The sequence below is a fragment of the Leptonychotes weddellii genome, chromosome 1, assembly GCF_054177405.1.
Source record: "Leptonychotes weddellii isolate Sample4059 chromosome 1, ASM5417740v2, whole genome shotgun sequence".
Lineage (NCBI taxonomy): Eukaryota > Metazoa > Chordata > Mammalia > Carnivora > Phocidae > Leptonychotes > Leptonychotes weddellii.
Genome location: NC_138369.1, coordinates 128658368 through 128679084, shown reverse-complemented (window position 1 = coordinate 128679084; position 20717 = coordinate 128658368). Strand labels below are relative to the sequence as shown.

The following is a 20717-nucleotide window of genomic DNA, read 5'->3' as shown; positions in this document are numbered from 1 at the left end:
CTCGTAGGACGTCCCCACCACAACCCGTCCGTTACCCGCCTTTGCTGGAAAATGGGCCGCAGAATATAGGTATTCTCGGACTCCGCTGCGTTCTTCTCAGTCTCAGGCAACCCGTCGGCTGTGCCCATAGAGAGGGACGCTGGGGTGGACGAAGTCATGGCTAGGGCTTCTTAGCTTGGTGTATCGCGATGAAGGCCTGGCGGGTTGCAGCAGGGAGCTGGGAAACCGTCGCCAGGGTAACAGGGCCTCCTTGGGCCCTGTGTGTCGCGGCTGCGCGCTGCCAGCCGAGCGCACCCCACCCCCGCGCCTGCGCACCAGCTGCTGGGCGGGAACTGGTGGAGCGAGAGCTGCCGTAACTTCGGCTTCAGGCGGGTGCAGCCCTATGGGGATTCCAAAGCATTTCATTTTTTTTTTTTTTAAGATTTTATTTATTTATTTGACAGAGAGAGAGAGATAGCGAGAGCAGGAACACAAGCAGGGGAGTGGGAGAGGGAGAAGCAGGCTTCCCGCGGAGCAGGGAACCTGTCCAGGGGCTGGATCCCAGGACTCTGGGATCATGACCTGAGCCGAAGGCAGAGGCGTAAAGACTGAGCCACCCAGGCGCCCCCCAAAGCACTTTAAAGCGCGTCTTGTTCTGTTTTACAACAGAAATGCAGGCGAATGGCAATCTATGCATTTAGAAACTTTTACCAAGATAACTGAACATACCTTTTTTTTAATGTCCATTCTACCCGCCAGAAAACTGCATGAAATTTTTTTTATCACATTATAATCAAAGTTCCTGGCTTTATTAACCGCACCACAATTTTAAGAAATTGATGCGGAACCTGAGGCCCATAGAGGTCCAAGCATCTAAGGCTATTGAGTGGCAGGGCCCTGACTCTAAATAAAGGGTCTTCATGCTGTAGCCTGTGGGCAAGTGCAGCCTTCATTTCTTTATTCACAACTTTTGAGCAGGTTTTATATTTTAAATGGTCGGGGAAAAAAATCAAAAGATTAATCCGTGACACGTGAAACCTACACATGAAATTAAAATTTCAGTATCCGTAAAGTTCTCTTATAACATAGCTATGCCCACTTGCACATTGTGTGGCCACATTTGTGCGCTCATTGGTAGAATTTAGCAATTGCAAAAGAAACCATATGGCCCTTAAAGTCTAAACTTTATGTGACCCTTTACAGAAAAAGTTGGCAGTGCCCTGCTCCAGTCCATAACCGCCAACCCGCAGTTCCCCCAGCCTCACCTACACTCCTGGATCCAGTGCAAAATTCAGAAAGGAGCAGATTTCAGGTGTATTCCCCACTTAATGAGCACCAGTTTCTGGTCCTGTTTGGGAAAACCATATTATCCTGGCCTCTACCAGCTTCAAAAACTAGGAAAACGGGCGCCTGGGTAGCTCAGTTGGTTAAGTGTCTGCCTTCAGCTCAGGTCATGATTCCAGGGTTCTGGAATCAAGCCCCCCATCAGGCACCCTGCTCAGTGTGGAGTCTGCTTCTCCCTCTCACTCTGCCCCTCCCCCCACTCGTGCGCTCTCTTTCTCTCAAATAAATAAATAGGATCTTAAAAAAATAAAATAAGAAAAGAAATTCCCCCAATATCCATCCAGGCTTCCTATTGGTTGGGTTAACAAATTGCCAAACTTCCTCCTCTAAGATGGAAAGGGAGTAGTTTCTATAAAAGTATACCTTTGCAAGTTCCGTAGAGACTAATTTTACTATTCCAGGTTTTGTCTTCTTGGTAATATAGCCTAGATTGGTCTCCCTGATGCCAGTAAACTCCCAGGAACTTCACCTTCCCAGCCTGCCCTTCGCATTGTCTCCAGAATGGCTTTCCTTTGTCACTGCTCTGCTTGAAATCTTTCAATGGTTCTTTATGGCCATCTCCCCAGCATTCACTGCAATAAGACCTTTCATGATCTGGCTGGGTTGCTGAACCTTCCTCCTGGCACTGGCCAGCAGACGGGGGTCTGTGCTAGGGCCATGGGGCTAGGTGTGCACCCAGCATCAGCTCAGTGCTGCCTCAACCAGGCCCTCTTTAGCTGCCCCTTGGTTCAGCAGCACCAGCCTCATCTTTGGCTGGGGTCATGCAGCCACAGACTACCCTGGCACAGAAATCCAGTGTCTCCTAGGGGCAGATAGTGTTTTCTTCTTGCTGTTTCACCAGGCTTAAGAAATCATACTCGTAGTATGCAGACTTTCTCACCCCTTTTATGATTTCTTCAGTTACACTTCTCTCATCCTATCTACTACGGTCCAACTAAAAACACAGAAGATTAGATGTGTAATTTAATTCAATAAACATTTTATTATTCCATCTGTGCTAGGGGCTGGAGATACAAAAGTGAATAAAACCCAGGCCTTGCCCTAAAGAGTGAACAGATTGGGCTGGGGAGCGATGGGCTAAGTAGAGTGCCAACTGCTATAACAGAAAGCTGAAGAACAACCTATTCCCAAGATGGGCTTACTTTTCTCTGAGCAGGATCGTAAACAATGCAACTTCCTCTTCATTCCATGATGATACTCAAGAAGGCATACACAAGGTAAGGGACAGACAACTTTTTTTTCTTAACAAAATGTTAACACTGTCCTGATGAACAGATTAACGGAAGCCCCTCTGCCCAAAACCTGGTTGGAAGCCAAGCCCAGAGCCAGATGTAGCTTTCATTTGGGAGAAAAAACCATGGTGAAAGCCCATTCTGAGTGTGAGGTAGTCCTGGGATGTAAGGAGAAGGAAGGGGATGCAGGTGTCCTCTGAGCCCACAGAGGGCAGCCAACAACCAGGTGTGGAGGACTATGGAGCCCACGGTGGAATGAATGCAGAACTCCCTCTTCACCCATTCTCCTCCCCACCCCTGTTTTCCTCTCCCTTCCGCTCCCTCCTCCCCTCCCACCCCCCACCCCCGGTAACAGAGGAATTCTGTATTCTGGAGGCATCTGGTGCTTCAGCGGCTCCTCCCTGACCTGGGACAGTGCTGGGGTCCAGGGGACCATGGAGGGGATACAGCAGCACCTGGGCCCACACACTCCCTTCCTGGCTTTGTCCCCTCTGTGGTTCCAGAGCCCCAGGTCTCCAACTCATTCCCTGGACTTGTCCACTACCTCTTCTCTTGCCAGTACCCATCTTCCTGTTTCTTCCCAGGCTGCTCCTGCCTGCTTCATCCTGTTCCCTGCCCATCAGACTTTCTCACCCGGATTTCCTTTACCCCACTCCTGACTCTACTCACCATCCAGCACTACCTCCTGACCAAGATCCTGAAATGGGAGAGAGGGAGGTGCTCTGCTCTCCACGTACCACATGAGAAACTGCTGTGGCACCACAGTTCTCCATCCTGTGTCTCCCCTCCATGCCTTGGAATGTGCTGTTTCCTCTGCTGGGGAATCCCTTCCTCCCCTCTTTTTTGGGCTATTTCAAGAATCAGCTCAGACACAAGGGGTGCCTTCCTTGATCTCTCACAGACCCTCTCCTTGGAGGTTCACTGTTCCTCTGAACTCTCTCTGTGTCCTGTTGACCTCTAACATGGCCCTTACCATAGGACATTGAAATTGTTCGTAGATGTGTTTGTTCCCCTAACCTGATCATGAGCTCTTCAAGGACAAGACAGGGTCCGAGGTCAAGGACCATGTCTCGGTCATCTTTGGATCCACTGCACACACAGCAGTGTCGGCCACACTCCAGTGTCTAGCACTTATTGAACCGCACTGAACACTAAAGAAAAGAATACTGGTGAGTTAATCAGCCCAGGCTGCCATAACAAAATACTACAGACTGAGTGGCTCAAACCACAGACATTTATTTTCTGGAGGCTGGAAGTCCCAACGTGAATGTACCAACAAGGTTGGTTTCTATTGAGGGCCCCCTCCTTAGCTTGCAGGTGGCCACCTTCTGGCTGTGTCCTCACATGGCCTCTTCTGTGCTTGTGTGGAGAGAGAGATCTGGTGTCTCATCCTCTTTTTTTTTTTTTTTTTAAAGATTTTATTTATTTATTTGAGAGAGAGAGAATGAGAGAGAGCAAGCACATGAGAGGGGGGAGGGTCAGAGGGAGAAGCAGACTCCCCACCGAGCAGGGAGCCCGATGCGGGACTCGATCCAGGGACTCCAGGATCATGACCTGAGCCGAAGGCAGTCGCTTAACCAACTGAGCCACCCAGGCGCCCCCTCATCCTCTTTTTATAAGGATGCCAGTCCTACTGGGTTAGGGTCCTACCTTTATGACCTCATTTAACCTTAACTACTTTCCTAAGGGTTCTATCTACAAATACAGTCACATTGGAGGTTAGGGCTTCAACCTATGAGTTTTGAGGACCCACAATTCAATCCATAACAACTGGTGAACTTGAATTTAGAAGATTGGAGCTCAGGTACTGACTTTCCCTGAATCCAGTTGAGTGGTTTTAGGCAGTAAGTCCGTTATGCTCTAGGAGCTTCAACTTCTATATCTGTGACATGTGGCCAGTTTTATGGAGTTGTTGAGAGGCTGAAATGAGACCATGGCTGGAGGACATTTATGAACTGTAAGTTCCTGCACAATAATAATGACTTAATTATTCCTTCTACTAACATATCATCTTGCAGTTTACAATGTGATTTCAAATGCATATATCATTCAATACATGTGCAAGGAATCATTACCGTTATTATCACTACAGGCATATACCTAAAAGGAAAGTTCGGTTATAATCCATCCTGCAGAAGGGATTCAAGGCAGCTTCGGAGGAAAACTCTCATGCATGACAGGGCATTCCCTATCACTTCTCACAGAGGCTGCAGAAAAGGCCCAGGAAGCTGTTGATGAAATGAATGACCACCAGGAGAATCTGGAGGAGGCTGATGCACAGAAGGATGGAGAAGAAGGCCACGTGCCAAATGACAGCTTTAGAAGGCTCCAGGCAGACAGAGTTCCAGAGGGAATGGTCATACAAATAATTCCTATCCCAAAAGAAAAAAAAAGGGGAGGGAGACCAGGGGTTGAGGAATAACTAAGAAAAGCCAAGTAAACAACCTCAGTAGAAACCTGGGGCCTCCCCCCAGCCAAGGCCATAGGTCTAGACTCTTGAGGGTGACTGTTGTTGCTGCACCTGCAAAATGCCAAGCATCAAAGAAGGGAGATGCTAGAACGTGTGACCAAGAGGAGTTTGTAGGCCATCTGTGTGTCTTTCTGTCTGTCTTTGTCTCTCTGAGAAGACTGAAAATCCAAGTTTCCGCCCATTTACCTGTTATGCAAGTCTTGGAATGGGTAACCATATTTCCAAGCTTGCGTCTGATTGAAGGATGAGACATCAAACATGCAAAATGGACCATCTTTCAGGGCTACTCCGGAAGTGATAAAGCAAATCAAGGCTCCAAGAAAAGCCAGGCTACTGGAAAGCAGAGAAGTGAGCATCTGTAGAGGGAGGGAAGAAGCCACGAGGTGAGACCGGGTCATGACCAGGTGATGGGGTGATCTGGACAAGCCTAACTTCTCTGGCACTCAGGCTCTTCCCCATCAAATCACATGGGGATAATGCTGCTCCTGGCACCTCCATTAAAGCATAACCAAGGCAGGGTGGCTGATGAGGGGTCAATGGGTAGAGCCAGGAAGGGATGGGAGAGAACGCATGAGAAGGGGGAAGCAGTGGCACTTGGACCTCGGTCTCCCTGACCCAGTAGGCTCTCCCTCCAGAGCTTCTCAACAGGTTGGCATCAAAAACTTTTACACTCAGGGGCCACTGGGTGGCTCAGTCAGTTACTGACTCTTGATGTTGGCTCAGGTCATGATCTCAGCGTTGTGAGATCGAGCCCTGTGTCGGGCTCCACACTAAGCATGGAGTCTGCTTAATATTCTCCCTCTCCTCTGCCCCTCACCACCCGCCCACTCGCGCCTGTGCGTGTGCTCTCTCTCTCTCTCAAATAAATTAATAAATCTTTAAAAAAAAGTTTAAACAGCCTCTGGGTAGAAAGGTTGGATGGTCATCGCATGCCCTTTTCTTTTTTACTATTTTAAAAAATTTTTTAAAGATTTTATTTATTTATTTGACAGAGAGAGACACAGAGAGAGAGGGAACACAAGCAGGGGGAGTGGGAGAGGGAGAAGCAGGCCTCCCGCCGAGCAGGGAGCCCGATGCGGGGCTCGATCCCAGGACCCTGAGATCATGACCTGAGCCAAAGGCAGATGCTTAACGACTGAGCCACCCACGCATCCCCCGCATGCTCATTTCTGACTCTTTTAAGGGAAAGCTGTATTTCCGAAAGTTCCAAGCTCCTACCCCTGATTCCTCTCTTTCTCAAACCAAACATGAAAGGAAACAAGGGAGGAAAGAGGGAAGGAGGTAGAAAAGAAGGGAGGGAGGGAGACAGAGACAGAAATTGCAGTCAGCTCAGAAGGGACTCCTGTTCTGTCATTGCGCTTAGTCTGTGCACCACTCACTTCCCTCCCCAAAGATAACAATGAGTTCATTTCCTTGGCAGGAGTCTAGCTTGCTTTTAAATTGGCTTCTTTCTCAGAATACAAGGTCGTTTTCTCCCTTCGAAAGAATACATATTTTAAAAATTTAAATAAAATATAGATATAATTTTTATATGGAATCATAGAGTCCTTTTCCCACAATGTCACACTAGTTGGGAACTGGGGAGGAGCCAGGGAAATGCTCAAAATGGGGTCCCGGCCCTGGCAGCATCACATCACCTGAAAACTTGTTAGAAATGGACAACTTCCTGCTTCATTCCACCTTCTGAACCAGAAAAGTTGGGGCTGGAGTGCCTGGGTGGCTCAGTCGGTTAAGCGTCTGACTCTTGATTTCAGCTCAGGTCATGATCTCAGGGTCATGAGATCAAGCCCTGCATCGGACTCTGCGCTGGGCGTGGAGCCTGCTTAAGATTCTCTCTTTCCCTGTCTCTCTCCTCCTCCCTCACCTCTAAAAACAATAAATAAATAAAATAAAGTCAACTCTCCTGTCTCTCCTACCTTCTCCTTTCCTCAGACAATATCTCTTTAAAAAAAAAAAAAGGAAGAAAGAAAATCTGGGGGTGGAGCCAGCAATATGTTTTAACAAACCCTGAAGGGATTCTGATGCACACACAAGTCTGAGAACAACTCACTCGCCTAGGGGAAAACCAGACGAGACTGAGAACAGATAGCGAATGAAATGTGTGGGTGTTTATATTTAATTCTTTAACATATAACTCTGAATCAGTGGGGTTCCCAATACGTGGGCGGCAGATATCAAAGTAGGCTCTAGAGTTACTGTAAGGAGGCCACAAATTCATGTGTCTGAGACTGAATAAGCAATATATCTTATACTACCTACGTAGTGAGATTTTTCAGATATATATGAATGCCACTGTAGTTGTAAGTGCAAATTTACTCTGGGCCCCAGTTTCATTTTCTGTAAAATGGAGGGGTTAGACTAGAATCTAGTCATTAGATGATTTCTGGAAAACCTTCCAACTCTAAGAAAAATTAAACAAAACAGCCAGGACATTTCTTTCTTTCTTTCTTTCTTTTTTTAAGCAGACTCCACACCCAACATGGGGCTTGAACTCACAACCTGGAGATTGAGTGCACGCTCTACCCACTGAGCCAGCCAGGCACCCCAGGAAATTTTCTTTTCTTTTTTTTTTTTAAAGATTTTATTTATTTATTTGAGACAGAGAGAATGAGAGAAAGAGAGAGAGCACATGAGAGGGGGGAGGGTCAGAGGGAGAAGCAGGCTCCCTGCCGAGCAGAGAGCCCGATGCGGGACTCGATCCAGGGACTCCAGGATCATGACCTGAGCCGAAGGCAGTCGCTTAACCAACTGAGCCACCCAGGCGCCCCCCCAGGAAATTTTCTATCAATGACACATGAGTGCAGTGCATTTAACTCATGTCCATATTGTTCAGTAGGTTAAAGTAATAGTAGCAGTTCCTCACATGTATATAGACATTTCTGGCTCATTAAGCACTTACTCCCTTAACTTGATCCTGTTCACTCCCATTTTATAGATGAGGACCTGAGCTCAGAAAGGTTAAGGAACTTGCCCAACAGCTTAGGGATATGAAGGGTACAGTCAGGACCTGACTTCAAGCCCCAAGACTGAAATTGCCTCTTTACCAGTCTGCCTATAGAGTAATAGGATGTGGGGACATTCTAGGTATTAGAAGAGTAGAATCTGGTGCTTACACTTCGGCAGGGCCCACTCTTACTGAAGCAGCCATATCTCCAGCCCATCAAGGAGATGAGGATAGCTGCAGTGAGTACCTGGGAGAGGGGAGAAGAATGGTAAGAAGAGATTGGGTAATCGACATTTCTAGCTGCCACTTGTGCCTTTGAAATAGATCCGTTGGGCACCTCACATGAATTTGATAATCCTATCTTTCCCAGAGGGTTTCGCTTTGACTGTCAGGACCCAATTGGATGACTAGCCTGACCTGACTCTCTGGATGGCAATGTTTATACCCAGCCTTCTAGTCCTAAGCCAAAGTTCAGCAACAAGACTTGACAAGTCTTCCTAGAGTCACCTATTCCTTGGAATTGCTATAGACCCATGACCAGCTTGCTAGATCAAGCATTCTTTTTTTTTTTTTTTTTTTTTATTTGAGAGAGAGAGAATGAGAGAGAGCAAGCACATGAGAGGGGGGAGGGTCAGAGGGAGAAGCAGACTCCCCGCCGAGCAGGGAGCCCGATGCGGGACTCGATCCTGGGACTCCAGGATCATGACCCGAGCCGAAGGCAGTCGCTTAACCAACTGAGCCACCGAGGCGCCCTCTTTTTTTTTTTTTTTTTAAGATTTTATTTTTAAGTAATCTCTACGCCCAATGTGGGGCTCAAACTCACAACCCTGAGATCAGGAGTCACATGCTCTACCCATTGAGCCAGCCAGGCACCCCCAAGACCAAGCATTCTTGCAAAGAACCAAAACACTACTCCCCTGCCACTTCCCTGCTCCACCCTGAGGGGTGTTTGGGGAATTCACACCCAAGAAACTCCAAACACTTACCATGAGTCCTCCTCCCCAGAGCCCAGAGCCCAGCATGGCATGCCTGCCAATGAGGCCCCTCAACAGGTAGGTCACATCCCAGTTAGGAAAGAGGAGAACCAAGTTGGCTCCAGCAGCAAACAGGGCGGTAGTCCCAAGGCTCAGCCCCAGGATGCAGGAGCAGGTCCGTGAGCATGCCATCACATCAGGAGAGGACAGCATCCTGGAACCAATGGATAGAGAGTCATGGTAGCTCTGTTGGCTGGAAGCATCAGGAAGGGGAACACCCATAGCAAGGGTAGGGTGGGGGAAACAGACTACAGATAATGTCACCTGCCCAGGTCAGATCAAGAAGAGCCAAAGAACTTGCTTAAAAACTTTGCCTTCTATAAACAGTCCCCAATGGATAGGATTTAATTGCTCCATTTTCTGCCAACCCCAACTCATCCCATCATATTTTGCTTGTACCTCTATACAGCCAGTGATTATTTCTATTTGGGACAGGAAAAAATGTTTAAAGGTGTCATCCTCTCTCTTTATAAAAGATGTCATTTTAGAGATGTCCACTGTCACCACTTCCATTCAGTAGTACAGGAAATCCTATCCAGTGCAATAAGAAAATAAAAAGAAGCAAAAGCCATACAGACAGGAAAGAAAGAAGTAAGGTAACACGATTATCTATGTAGAAAAACCAAAGGAATCTATCAAAAAGTTACTAGAATTGGGCGCCTGGGTGGCTCAGTTGGTTAAGCGACTGCCTTCAGCTCAGGTCATGATCCCAGGGTCCTGGGATCGAGTCCCACATCAGGCTCCCTGCTCTGCGGGAGCCTGCTTCTCCCTCTTCCACTCCCCCTGCTTGTGATCCCTCTCTCGCTGTGTCTCTCTCTGTCAAATAAATAAATAAAATCTTTAAAAAAAAAAAAAAGTTACTAGAACTACTAAGTGAGTTTAGCAAGTTACAGAATAAAAAATTAATATACAAAGATTCTATTGTATTTCTGTATACAAGCAATGATAAATTGTAAAAATTTAAAAAACAATATTTAGGGGCGCCTGGGTGGCTCAGTCGGTTAAGCGTCTGCCTTCGGCTCAGGTCATGATCCTGGAGTCCTGGGATTGAGCCCCACATCGGGCTCCCTGCTCAGTGGGGAGTCTGCTTCTCCCTCTGCCCCTCATCCCTCTTGTGTTCTCTCTCTCTCTCTCCAATAAATAAAATCTTTAAAAAATAAAAATAAAAAAACAATAAATAGCATAAGAATAGAAAATACTTATGGATAAATTTAACAAAATATGTGCAAGACTTTGGTACAGTAAATATAACAAAATATTGCTGAGAAAAATGAAAGACCTAAATAAATGGAGAGATATACCACATTTGTGGATCAAAAGATTCACTATCATTAACATGTCAGTTCTCTCTAAATTGATGTGTGGATTCAATACAATCTCAGTCAAAATCCTAGCAGTGTTTTGTTGTAGAAATTAACAAGCTGAATCTAAATTTATATGGAAATGCAAAAGTCCTAGATTAGCTAAAATACTTTTGAAAAAGAACAAAGTTGGAAGACATACACCATCTGATTTCAAGACATTATAAAGTTACAGTAAAGTTACAAAAAGTAAAGTGCTGGTGTATAAAGACATACAGACCACTAGAACAGACTAGAGAATTCAGAAATAGACATACACATATTAGCAAATGATTTTTTAAAAAGACAGTATTTCAATGGGAAAAGGATAATCTCAAACAGTGCTGGAACAATCTATATGCAAAACAAAAAAATATATACCATGACTATTACTGCAAACCATATTCAATAATTAGTTAGAAATGAACCATAGGTCTAAACTTACTAAATTTCTAGAGGAAAGCAAAGGAAAAAACATTGGGATCTTTTTGTTTTTTTTAAGATTGTATTTTTAGGGCGCCTGGGTGGCTCAGTCATTAAGCGTCTGCCTTCGGCTCAGGTCATGATCCCAGGGTCCTGGGATCGAGCCCCGCATCGGGCTCCCTGCTCTGCAGGAAGCCTGCTTCTCCCTCTCCCACTCCCCCTGCTTGTGTTCCTGCTCTCGCTATGTCTCTTCTGTCAAAAAAATAAAAAAATAAAATCTTTAAAAAAAAAAAAGATTGTATTTTTAAGTAATCTCTACATCTAACATGGGGCTTGAGCCCACAACCCTGAGATCAAGAGTCACATGCTCCACAGACTGAGCTAACCAGGTGCCCCTGGGATCCTGAGTTAGCGATTTATTTGATAAAAGCAAAAGGTACAACCCATAAAAATGATAAACTACTTCAAAATTAATTTGCTTTTCAAAAGATACCATGGGGGGGCCTGTGTGGCTCAGTCAGTTAAGCGTCCAACTATTGATATTGGCTCAGGTCATGATCTCAGGGTTGTGGGATCAAGCCCCACATCCGACTCCAAGCTGGGTATGGAGCCTGCTTAAGATTCTCTCTCTCTGTCTCTCCCTCTCTTAAGAAAAAAAAGACACCATGAAAACAATGAAAAAGGAAACCACAGACTGAGAAAATATTCACAACATAAATTTTGCAAATATGTATGTGAATGCGAATACATACAGGTCTGATAACAGACTTGTAACTAGACTATATGAAGAACTCTTAAAACTCTAATAATAAGACAACAGCTTGATTTTAAAAATGGGAAAGAGATTTAAACAGACACCTCATTTCATCTCACAAAAGAAGATATATGGATGACAGCTAAGAATAGGAAAAGATGCTCAACATCATTTACATAAGGAAACACAAATTAAAACTAAAATAAGATCCTACTACACACCCACCGGAATTATTTCAATTCAAAAGTTGGACTCTACCAAGTGTTGGTGAAGATGTGGTGCAACGGGAACTCTCATAGGTAACTAATGAGAATACAAATGTTACAAGCCACTTTGTAAATTAGCTTAGCAGTTTCTTATAAAGTTAAGCATTTACTTACCAAATGATCAGGTAGTTCCACTTCTACGTATTTATCCAAGAGAAATGAAAGCACACGTCCACACAAAGATTAGGACTTGAATATCCATAGCAGCTTTATTCACAATAACTACAAATTAGAAATATGGGAACAACCTAAGTGTGCACCAAAAGATAAATAGATAAACAAAATGTGGCATATTTACACAACAGAATATTATTCAGCTGTAAAAATGAAAGAAGTTCTGAAACATGCTACAACATGGGTGAAACCTGAAAACCTTATGCTAAATGAAATAAGCCAGACACTGAAGGACAAATACTGTGTGATTTCGCTTATATGAAATATCCAGAGTAGGCACATTCATAGAGACAGAAAGTAGATTAGGGGTCACCAGGGACCGGGAGCAGAGGAATGGGGAGTTATTGTTAAATGGTTACAGAGTTTCTGTTTGGGGTGATGAAAGAATTTTAGGAATATATAGTGGTGATGGTTACACAATATTTTGAGTGTAATTAATGCCACTACATTGTTAAAATAACAAATTTTATGATATATACATTTTACCATGATAAAAAAAATCAGTTAAAAAATGAGAAATAACTCAAATGTTCATCAATAAGTGAATAAATAAATTGTGGCATATCCATGCAAATGAGTACCTCCATGAGGCAACAAAACAGAATAAACTACCAATACATGCAACCATATGGATGACTCTCAAAAGCATTATGCTAAGTGACAGAAGCCAGAGACAAACCACTACAGAAACAATCATACAGACTACTCACTGTATGATTCTATTTATATGAAATTCTAGAAAAGGCAAACCTAGTGATAGGAAGCAGATCAGTGGCTACCAGGGCTAGGGAATGGGAGAGGGGATCAATACAAGGGCATTAGGAAACTTGTGGAGGTGATGGAGATGTGTTCTGTGTCTAGATTCTGGTAGTGAATATGCAACTAAATGTATTGACAAAACTCATCAAACTGGGCTCTGAAAATTGGTCAATTTTATTGTGCTTTAATTATACATCAATGAAATGGATTGCAAAATTAAATGTCTCATCTAGGTAAGTTGTAAAATGCCTCCTCCACACTTTTACTTATAACCATTTCTCCTTTTTACATTTTCACTGATACATGAACTTCTTGTCGTTTTTCTTTATTATTTTTTTAAAAATTTTTATTTATTTATATATTTATTTTCTTGTCATTTTTCTAAACATGAATTACAATAGGGTTGGTGATATTTGGGTAGACTTGTGTCAGTATGGACCTGAAAAAAATCAGTGCCTTGACATCCCCAAGAAGTTGATTGTTGCTGCTTTGTGATTCAGGTCTGTCTGACCTAAGACTCTTAACACTCCCCTCCCAACACATTACTTTGCACGTAATCAGAAAATATGTGTGAACCAGAGCCCCCATCTCTCTTTTACACATCTACATCCAAATATATATGTAATAAAATATTTCAGAGTTTGGAGAATTAAACATAGTGTATATATTTGTACTTATAAGCCGTATGAAAAATTAAACAACACCCATGTAAATGGGACCAGCTTACAAAACAGGTCGTTACCACTAATATTACTGAAGATCTACGTATGCCTATCAATCCTACTCTTTTGGGGTGCCTGGGTGCCTCAGATGGTTAAGCGTCTGCCTTCGGCTCAGGTCATGATCCCAGGGTCCTGGAATCAAGCCCCGCATCGGGCTCCCTGCTCAGTGGGAAGCCTGCTTCTCCCTCTTCCACTCCCCCTGCTTGTGTTCCCTCTCTCGCTGTCTCTCTCTCTGTCAAATAAATAAATAAAATCTTAAAAAAAAAAAATCCTATTTTCCTGGATTCCTTCCTAAAATGACTATCCTTAATTTTTATTTTTATCATACCTTCTTTTTTTTTTTTTAAAGATTTTATTTATTTATTTGAGACAGAGAGAATGAGAGACAGAGAGCATGAGAGGGAGGAGGGTCAGAGGGAGAAGCAGACTCCCTGCTGAGCAGGGAGCCCAATGCGGGACTCGATTCCAGGACTCCAGGATCATGACCTGAGCCGAAGGCAGTCGCTTAACCAACTGAGCCACCCAGGCGCCCTTATCATACCTTCTTAAAAACAGTTTTACAACTTAACGAACTCAGTTTTTCAAAAACAAGAACTTGATTAGCCTAGCATTGTCCATTTGTCTTGTGGTAAAGAGACTGGAGCCAGACAGAGCACCGAGCAGGCCTTTGGATTGGTGGTGTATGCTCCTGCGCCCTCCCCCTGGTTCCCCAGCCCCCCGCAGCCTCTAGTGATCTTTGCTTCCCCTAATCCCAGAGTCCACACTCACCTCCTGCAACTCCTCCCAATGGAGAACTTCCTGCTGCAATTGCTAATGTCTTAGTGTGGAGAGTTGCCCTCACTGTGTGTCCTCTCCGCAGGGTATTTGCTCTCTAAGCCATTTTTCTTACAGTGAATAAAAGAACTTGCCCCGGATGAAATATGTTCAGGCCTCCAGGACAGCGGGGGCATGCGTTGGGGGAGTAGGGGAAGGAAATGAAGCAACAGTGACCCTTACCCCAGGGATGCAAGGAGGCTAGAGGGAAGGGCGGGGACCAGGGACCAGGAGGGATGCTGTGTTTCCTCCCCAGCGCGCTCTCCCAGCTGGCCCACGAGAGGAGGCCGCTTTTCCTGAAGTCCTGGCTGCTTGCTCCTAGTTCTCGGGCCCTCGGGGTGATGAATAGGCCCTGTTGTCAGGAGACAGGACACCTGTAGGAAAACAATCCTCCCCACAGTCTGCCCACCAGCCTTTGGGATGTAAGTGCCTGTCTGGGCAGCCTCCCTCCCAGACTGTCCCGTCATCGGGTGCAGGGCTCTTGGTGTGTCTCTGTGTTGGAGCAAATTAACCAATCGAGGGTGTTAGCAAGTAAACGACTTTAACCCACACCCCCTCCCAGATGACTGACATTTTGTCAGGGGCCCAAGCAAGGACCTGTGTGCAGCTGGACTTTCAAGCCAGGGCCGCAGACCGCGGGCTGGGGGGAGTTTTATGATTCAGGTGCGCCTTCGGCCGCTTGCAAGTCATCCCACCCGTGAGTAAGGCCTGTCTAGACGTAGATAACCAAAAGAAACCGCCCTGACAATCTCTTCTATGGAAATTTTTCTATCAGGAAAACAGTTTTATAAGGGAAACTAAAGAATATAAACATGCAGAGGGAAAATTAAGAAGTTGAGCATGGGGCGCCTGGGTGGCTCAGTTGGTTAAGCGACTGCCTTCGGTTCAGGTCATGATCCCGGAGTCCTGGGATCGAGTCCCGCATCGGGCTCTCTGCTCAGCAGGGAGCCTGCTTCTCCCTCTGCTGCTCCCCCTGCTTGTGTGCTCTCTCTCTCTGTCAAATAAATAAAATATATTTAAAAAAAAAAAAAAAAAGAAGTTGAGCATGGCCTTCGGGATGAGTGGAACTCAGAGAATCCGGGCTGTCCGCTAATCTCCTGCTAAAAGCACTTGGCGCTGCTGCTCCCACTGATTCAAACCGGTCTGCATTTCACTTCCTCTCCCTGACTTTGTTCCGCAAGAAATCACAACATTCTGAGAAACGCTTCCACAAATGTGAGCCCGGAGATTAGCCAAGAGGTCGGCTAATTTGATCTCTGAAGAGATAAGCAGGATCATAAGGTAAAACTTTAAAACCGGGCTTTAGGGGAGGCCCTGTTCTAACCTGAGATCCTGGCTGGGTGCCCAAGTCCTCCGCCAGATGTCTAGGCAACAACAGGAGTGACCAGCTGAGTCACGTGGAGGAAGAGACGGCAAATTCTTTGTGTGTCTCTCTACCTCCCCCGGCGCCTGGACAGCCTTTTCTTTCATCCCTTCCTCAGTCAGTACCAATTAAGTGTGTCTGCTTTCTGCCGGTCCCAATGCCAGAAGCTGGAGATAGCATCAGTGACTCAGAGACCGTGTCTTTTCTTGAGGAGCTGAAAGCCTCATGGGGCCAGCGACAAGGCTCTAAGCAAGTGCTGAGCCGCGGTGTCCCACGGAAGGTGTCACAGAAGCGCACCGAGGATCCCCTGATCTCGTCCCGCAGAAGACGTGCTGACCAAGCTCAAGCGTCACTGACAACAAGGCACAGCAGGGCAGGGAATGTATTCTAAGCCCCGGTAGAAGCCCGCAGGCGACAGACGGAGGCGAAGCGAAGGTCCAGGGACGGCCTGAAGCCGCACAACGGCTCAGAGACAGAGCCAGGGCCCAATGCAGTCGGACGTGGGCGCTCTCAGCGGGTAGGCCCTGCTGTTCCCTGGCCCTCCGCTCCCTGGGCCTTTCCTCTCGGCTTACCTGCATCCGGGGGCAGGGCTCAGGATGGGAGAGGAAGGGGCTGGAGAAGGGCTCCGTCTTCAGAGCAGGCCCGTGCCCCCGCGGCGCGGCGGGCCCTCCCGCAAGGCCAGCCGGAGGGCCCCGGCCTCCCCAAGAGGCCAGGCAGGCTCTGGATGTATGCGGAGGTCCGCCGGGCGGGCGAGCGTGTGAGGGCGTGTGCGCCCCACGCCGCTGCCCACAGGCCTCCGGCCGGGGAGCTTTTCTCCCCTTGGAGAGCCCTCTCCCGATGACCCACCCGCTGCTCATTTTCATGTGACCCGAAGGAAGGAACCAGGAGGCATGGCCTCGTGAGCTAAAATGTCTCAGTGAGTCAGACAAGCACCCATGAGAAATACCTTATGCTCCCTTCTCTCCCAAAGCAGCGACACCTTTTCACACACTATCTGTTCCACTCATTGCAGAGCTGGGGCTCTTGGGAAAACCAGCACTGAGGAGAGCCGCCACCCTTTTTTCCTCATGGCCCTCCTTCCTTTGCTCTCAGCTGACTGGATGTGTGTAGCCGGGTTCCTCCGCTCGCCTTCTCACTTCTTTGTTCAAGCCGCAGGTCACCGTCGCCTTGCCCACCAGAGCGCTGAGCATTTCGGGGTGCCGTCTGTATGGGCGAGCTCTGACCCTCTTCTGAAAAGCTCTTATTCAAGATCCAGTTCAAACACCCCCGGGGAAGCCTTCCCTGATTGCTTCACTCAGGGTTAGGCACTTCTTTCTCCAGATTCTCACTGTACTTCATTATTATTATTATTATTATTATTTTTAAATAGGGTTTTGCCTTTTCTTTTTTTTTTTTTAAGATTTTATTTATTTATTTGAGAGAGAGAGAATGAGAGAGAGAGAGCACATGAGAGGGGGGAGGGTCAGAGGGAGAAGCAGACTCCCCGCTGAGCAGGGAGCCCGATGCGAGACTCGATCCCTGGACTCCAGGATCATGACCTGAGCCGAAGGCAGTCGCTTAACCAACTGAGCCACCCAGGCGCCCCATTATTATTTTTTAAATGTAGGTATTATATCCACACAGTAAAATACATAAATCTCCCCAGTGCAGGGCTCCATCCCAGGACCCCGGGATCATGACCTGAGCCGAAGGCAGACAGACGATTAACCGACTGAGCCACCCAGGCGCCCCATCACTAGGTTTTATAATTAAGATTTGTGGGGGCGCCTGGCTGGTTCAGTCAGTGGAGTGTGCGACTCTGGATCTCAGGGTTGTAAGTTTGAAGTCCACATTGGGTGTAGAGATTACTTAAAAATTAAAAAAAAACATTAAAAAATAATTAAGATTTATGTATTCTTAATTTTTGGTATTCCAATGGTTTAGTAGTATCTCATTGTGGTTTTTGTTTTCATTTTCTTGATGAGTAAGCACTTTACCCGGCCGTTTGGAGAACCTTTTTTTTGAAAAGTGCCTGCTCAAGTCGTTTGCCCAGTTTTTGTTGGTTCTTTGTCTTTTCCTTACTGGTTGGTGGGAGTTCTTTATAATTCCAGACATGAGCCCTTTGTCAGATATATGTATTATGAATGTTTTCTCCTGCCGTGGTTTGCTTTTCCACGTTCTTAGTGACAATGTGTTTTGATGAAGAGAAGTTCTTGATTTTAATTAAGTTCCATTTACCGATCTTTTCCTTTTATGGTCACTTTTTTTTTGTATCCTGTTTAAAAAATCTTTGCCCACTTCTCACTGCATTTGATTTACCCATGCTGTTTATGTGCCTCTTCTCCCACAACTGTGAGATCCTTGAGGGCCGAGGCTGTATCTTACTCTGCTCTCTATACCCAGAACCTACCACAGAGCTTAGAACATGGTAGGAGTTCAGGAGTCACTTGGCTAATGAATTAATTCATGCACTGAATGAAGTAACACACATAGTCTCTGTGCAGAGATGTTACTTCTAACGATGAAAACAAGCAATACTGAGAAAGCCCTCGATGCACATATATGAGAAGGGATGATTATAACTGGCTATTACATTTTTAAACTACATACGAGCTGCTTTCTATGTATGCAGAGGTATATATGCCTGAAGCAAAAGCTAGTAAACAACTCTTGAAAAGTTCATTAAATAGAAGCCAGTTTTCATTTTCATTGCAAAAGGGAATCATTTAGAGCCTAAATAAATTCTTGTGTCTTTCCAGAGAACCGAATTTTGATAAAAGATAACTAGGCTGAGTACTCACAAAGTTTTATAGTAAGAAGAAACATTTATTCACCTTATAAAACACATTTACAAACTATCTCATTAGATCCTTACGACAGACTTACAGCAAGTAAAATAAATGGTAGGTTAGCTTTATTATGCAGGTAAAGAGATTATAGCGCAGAAGAATTTGACTTGCTCGGAGCAATAGTGAATGAGGTTGGGGAAATGATCCTGTCGTCTGTATACTCTCCACAGTCCCACACATTGATGCTTAAGATATTTTTTTCCCCAACCCAGATCCCAACTCTCTTAAGGTGTTTCTTCTTGGAGACAGTACTGCGGTGCTTTGGCACCTGAGGGACCTGAGTCTCAATTCCTGCTACAAATACCTATCAGCTATGTGAACTTGGGTAGTTCACTGAGCCCCAGTAATAATCTGGACCTCAGTTTTTCATTTATAAAATGATGCTTACCTTGTAAGTTTATTTTGAAAATTAAGTAAGATGTGAGATGCCTAGAATGGGTTAGTCCTCTCCTGCTGCTCGTGGATCTCAGCTTAGCAAAAGGATTTTATATGCAGCATCTGTTAGAACATCTCGTACTTAGGGGCACCTGGGTGGCTCAGTCATCGTTAAGCATCTGCCTTTGGCTCCGGTCATGATCCCGGGGTCCTGGGATCGAGCCCCGCATCGGGCTCCCTGCTCCGCGGGAGGCCTGCTTCTCCCTCTCCCACCCCCCCTGCTTGTGTTCCCTCTCTCCCTGTGTCTCTCTCTGTCAAATAAAAAAAAAGAACATCTCGTACTTAGGTAATCAGAATAATCTGATGGCTGGCTGCCAGATATCACTCAGATTTTTAGAAGCTATCTCTGTTCCCAACTCAATGGCTTATCCAACAGCAGACACTCTCATATGGATATCATCAAAATGGTGTTCGTGAGGCAAGGGGAAGCAGCGGAACTGGGCTTTAACCCCTTAAAGGACCAAACTTCTTTGGGGCTTTGTGATAGCAGCTGTAGGTTTTTGTTCTTTAGGGTAAATGTGTGACAGTTGAATTCAACGGTTAGCCCTACAAACAAGATACTTCTTTTAGAAACTACATACTTGCAATAAGCAGTTTTACTAAGTAGGGCCAGCTTTAGTTCAAGTTCTTCACTTCCCTGGGTTACACCTCTATAGTTGCAGAGGCCTGACAAATGCTGACGCGAGCCAAGCTACTCATGCTGTTTGACAAGGTCCAAGTATGGGGGACGATCCTGAAAACAGGAGACTCCACAGCTGGCTCCTGCTATTCTCTTTCATTCTGTTTATGGCAATCTTTATAATTGTGGGAATATTTCTGGGGTTTCATGATAAAGTGACTACTCATCTTAGTTACGCCTATCTAAGCAATCATAATGAAGCTAATTCCACGAGGCCCCCCAAGCGCCTCAGAAGCGGCAAGATTCTAAGAAAGGAACAGCTTAAACTGTTCCACAGTTCACTATATTTCCTGCGCTATAGAACAAAGTAACAAGACGGTCACGCTCTGTCTAGCACCTTTCTCTTTGCGTATTGTTTTTTAGTTTTAGCGAAAGTCAGTAAGCGGAAATCAATAAAGGTCATGTTAATCATTACAAAGGAAAGATGAAAGAAGGATGTCTGTAATCCAGAAAATGATCTAAGATGATCTCGATAAATTGTAAAAAAAACCATAATCACATGTTACGAAAGTATGGAAAAACAAAAAAAATCCTAACATATAAAGTTCCTCCGAGGCTGTCAGGAGGAGATGCTTGCAACCTGATCCTGTGTCTGTGTCTCCTCATTCGCCGACGCCGTCCTGTCCTACGAGAGACCCACCCCGGCTGGAGCTGGACTCCGGCAGAATGCCACGATAGAACTAAACATTACCTTTTTACAGATGTGTCAATAATCTTAGAATTTGGCTTGACTGGGGGCGCCTGGGTGGCTCAGTCGGTTAGGCAACTGACTCTTAATCTCAGCTCAGGTCTTGATCTCAGGGTCGTGAGTTCAAGTCCCATGTTGGGCTCCACACTGGGTGTGGAACCTACTTAAAAAACAGACAGACAAAAAATTTGGCCCCACTGGAGACACGGCTACTAGTCACCACTTTGGTGGTGATAGCTCTAGGGAGAAACAAATGGGAGTCTAGGAAGGGCACAGATTAGAAGAATTTGCCTAATACCATTAACCAAGACTGAAAGGCTTACAAGAACAGGATAGACAGATGTTCCATTCCAAGGGATACTGTGGGGTCTGGAGGTGGGATCTAAGCAAGGAATAGAGGAAGTTGAGAACATTTCACTGGTAGAAGGGAAGGGGAAAAGATGATGACCATCAGGCCAGTGTTCCCCAAA

General features: G+C 45.5%; 2 protein-coding genes and 2 long non-coding RNA genes across 7 annotated transcripts in view; 2 read left to right on the top strand and 2 right to left on the bottom strand.

Moving 5' to 3' along the window:
* The window catches only part of DYNLT2B (dynein light chain Tctex-type 2B), a 20764-nt gene extending 20453 nt beyond the window's left edge, over positions 1–311 (bottom strand). The window contains exon 1 of the mRNA XM_081832189.1: positions 40–311. Coding sequence (XP_081688315.1) covers positions 40–158 — 119 coding nt within the window. The 5' untranslated portion in view covers positions 159–311. The remainder of the gene's footprint in view (positions 1–39) is intronic.
* A 1153-nt stretch (positions 312–1464) lies between these two features.
* Positions 1465–5143, top strand: LOC145723687 (uncharacterized). The gene is made up of 2 exons (XR_014148945.1): positions 1465–2540; positions 4648–5143. It is a non-coding gene; the product is annotated as an uncharacterized LOC145723687 (long non-coding RNA).
* On the bottom strand, positions 2947–16639 carry TM4SF19 (transmembrane 4 L six family member 19). Of its 4 annotated transcripts, none has more exons than XM_081832183.1 (7): positions 16190–16637; positions 11901–12008; positions 11746–11823; positions 8956–9157; positions 8139–8216; positions 5212–5381; positions 2947–4927 (listed from the first exon to the last, which is right to left on the bottom strand). In XM_081832183.1, the coding sequence occupies exons 4-7, from the start codon at positions 9154–9156 to the stop codon at positions 4747–4749; spliced, it is 630 nt and encodes a 209-aa protein (XP_081688309.1). In that variant the 5' UTR covers position 9157; positions 11746–11823; positions 11901–12008; positions 16190–16637; the 3' UTR covers positions 2947–4746. The 4 variants fall into 4 exon arrangements, with proteins under 4 accessions (XP_081688309.1, XP_081688306.1, XP_030893035.1 ...); XM_081832180.1 differs by lacking the exon at positions 11746–11823 and adding an exon at positions 9403–9534; XM_031037175.2 differs by lacking the exon at positions 11746–11823 and having other exon boundaries at positions 16190–16636.
* On the top strand, positions 15289–17865 carry LOC145723686 (uncharacterized). The gene is made up of 2 exons (XR_014148944.1): positions 15289–15535; positions 16630–17865. It is a non-coding gene; the product is annotated as an uncharacterized LOC145723686 (long non-coding RNA).
* Positions 17866–20717: the final 2852 nt, after the last annotated feature.

Bases quoted from the DNA above. Each gene is read 5' to 3' on its own strand.
- TM4SF19 (XM_081832183.1), bottom strand. From the start codon at position 9,156: ATGCTGTCCTCTCCTGATGTGATGGCATGCTCACGGACCTGCTCCTGC. The intron at 5,382-8,138 runs GTAAGCACCAGA...CTCCCTCTACAG, and splicing joins AGAGTGGGCCCTGCCGAAGT to ATGCTCACTTCTCTGCTTTC. The intron at 4,928-5,211 runs GTAAATGGGCGG...CTTTTGGGATAG, and splicing joins TTCCAAGACTTGCATAACAG to GAATTATTTGTATGACCATT.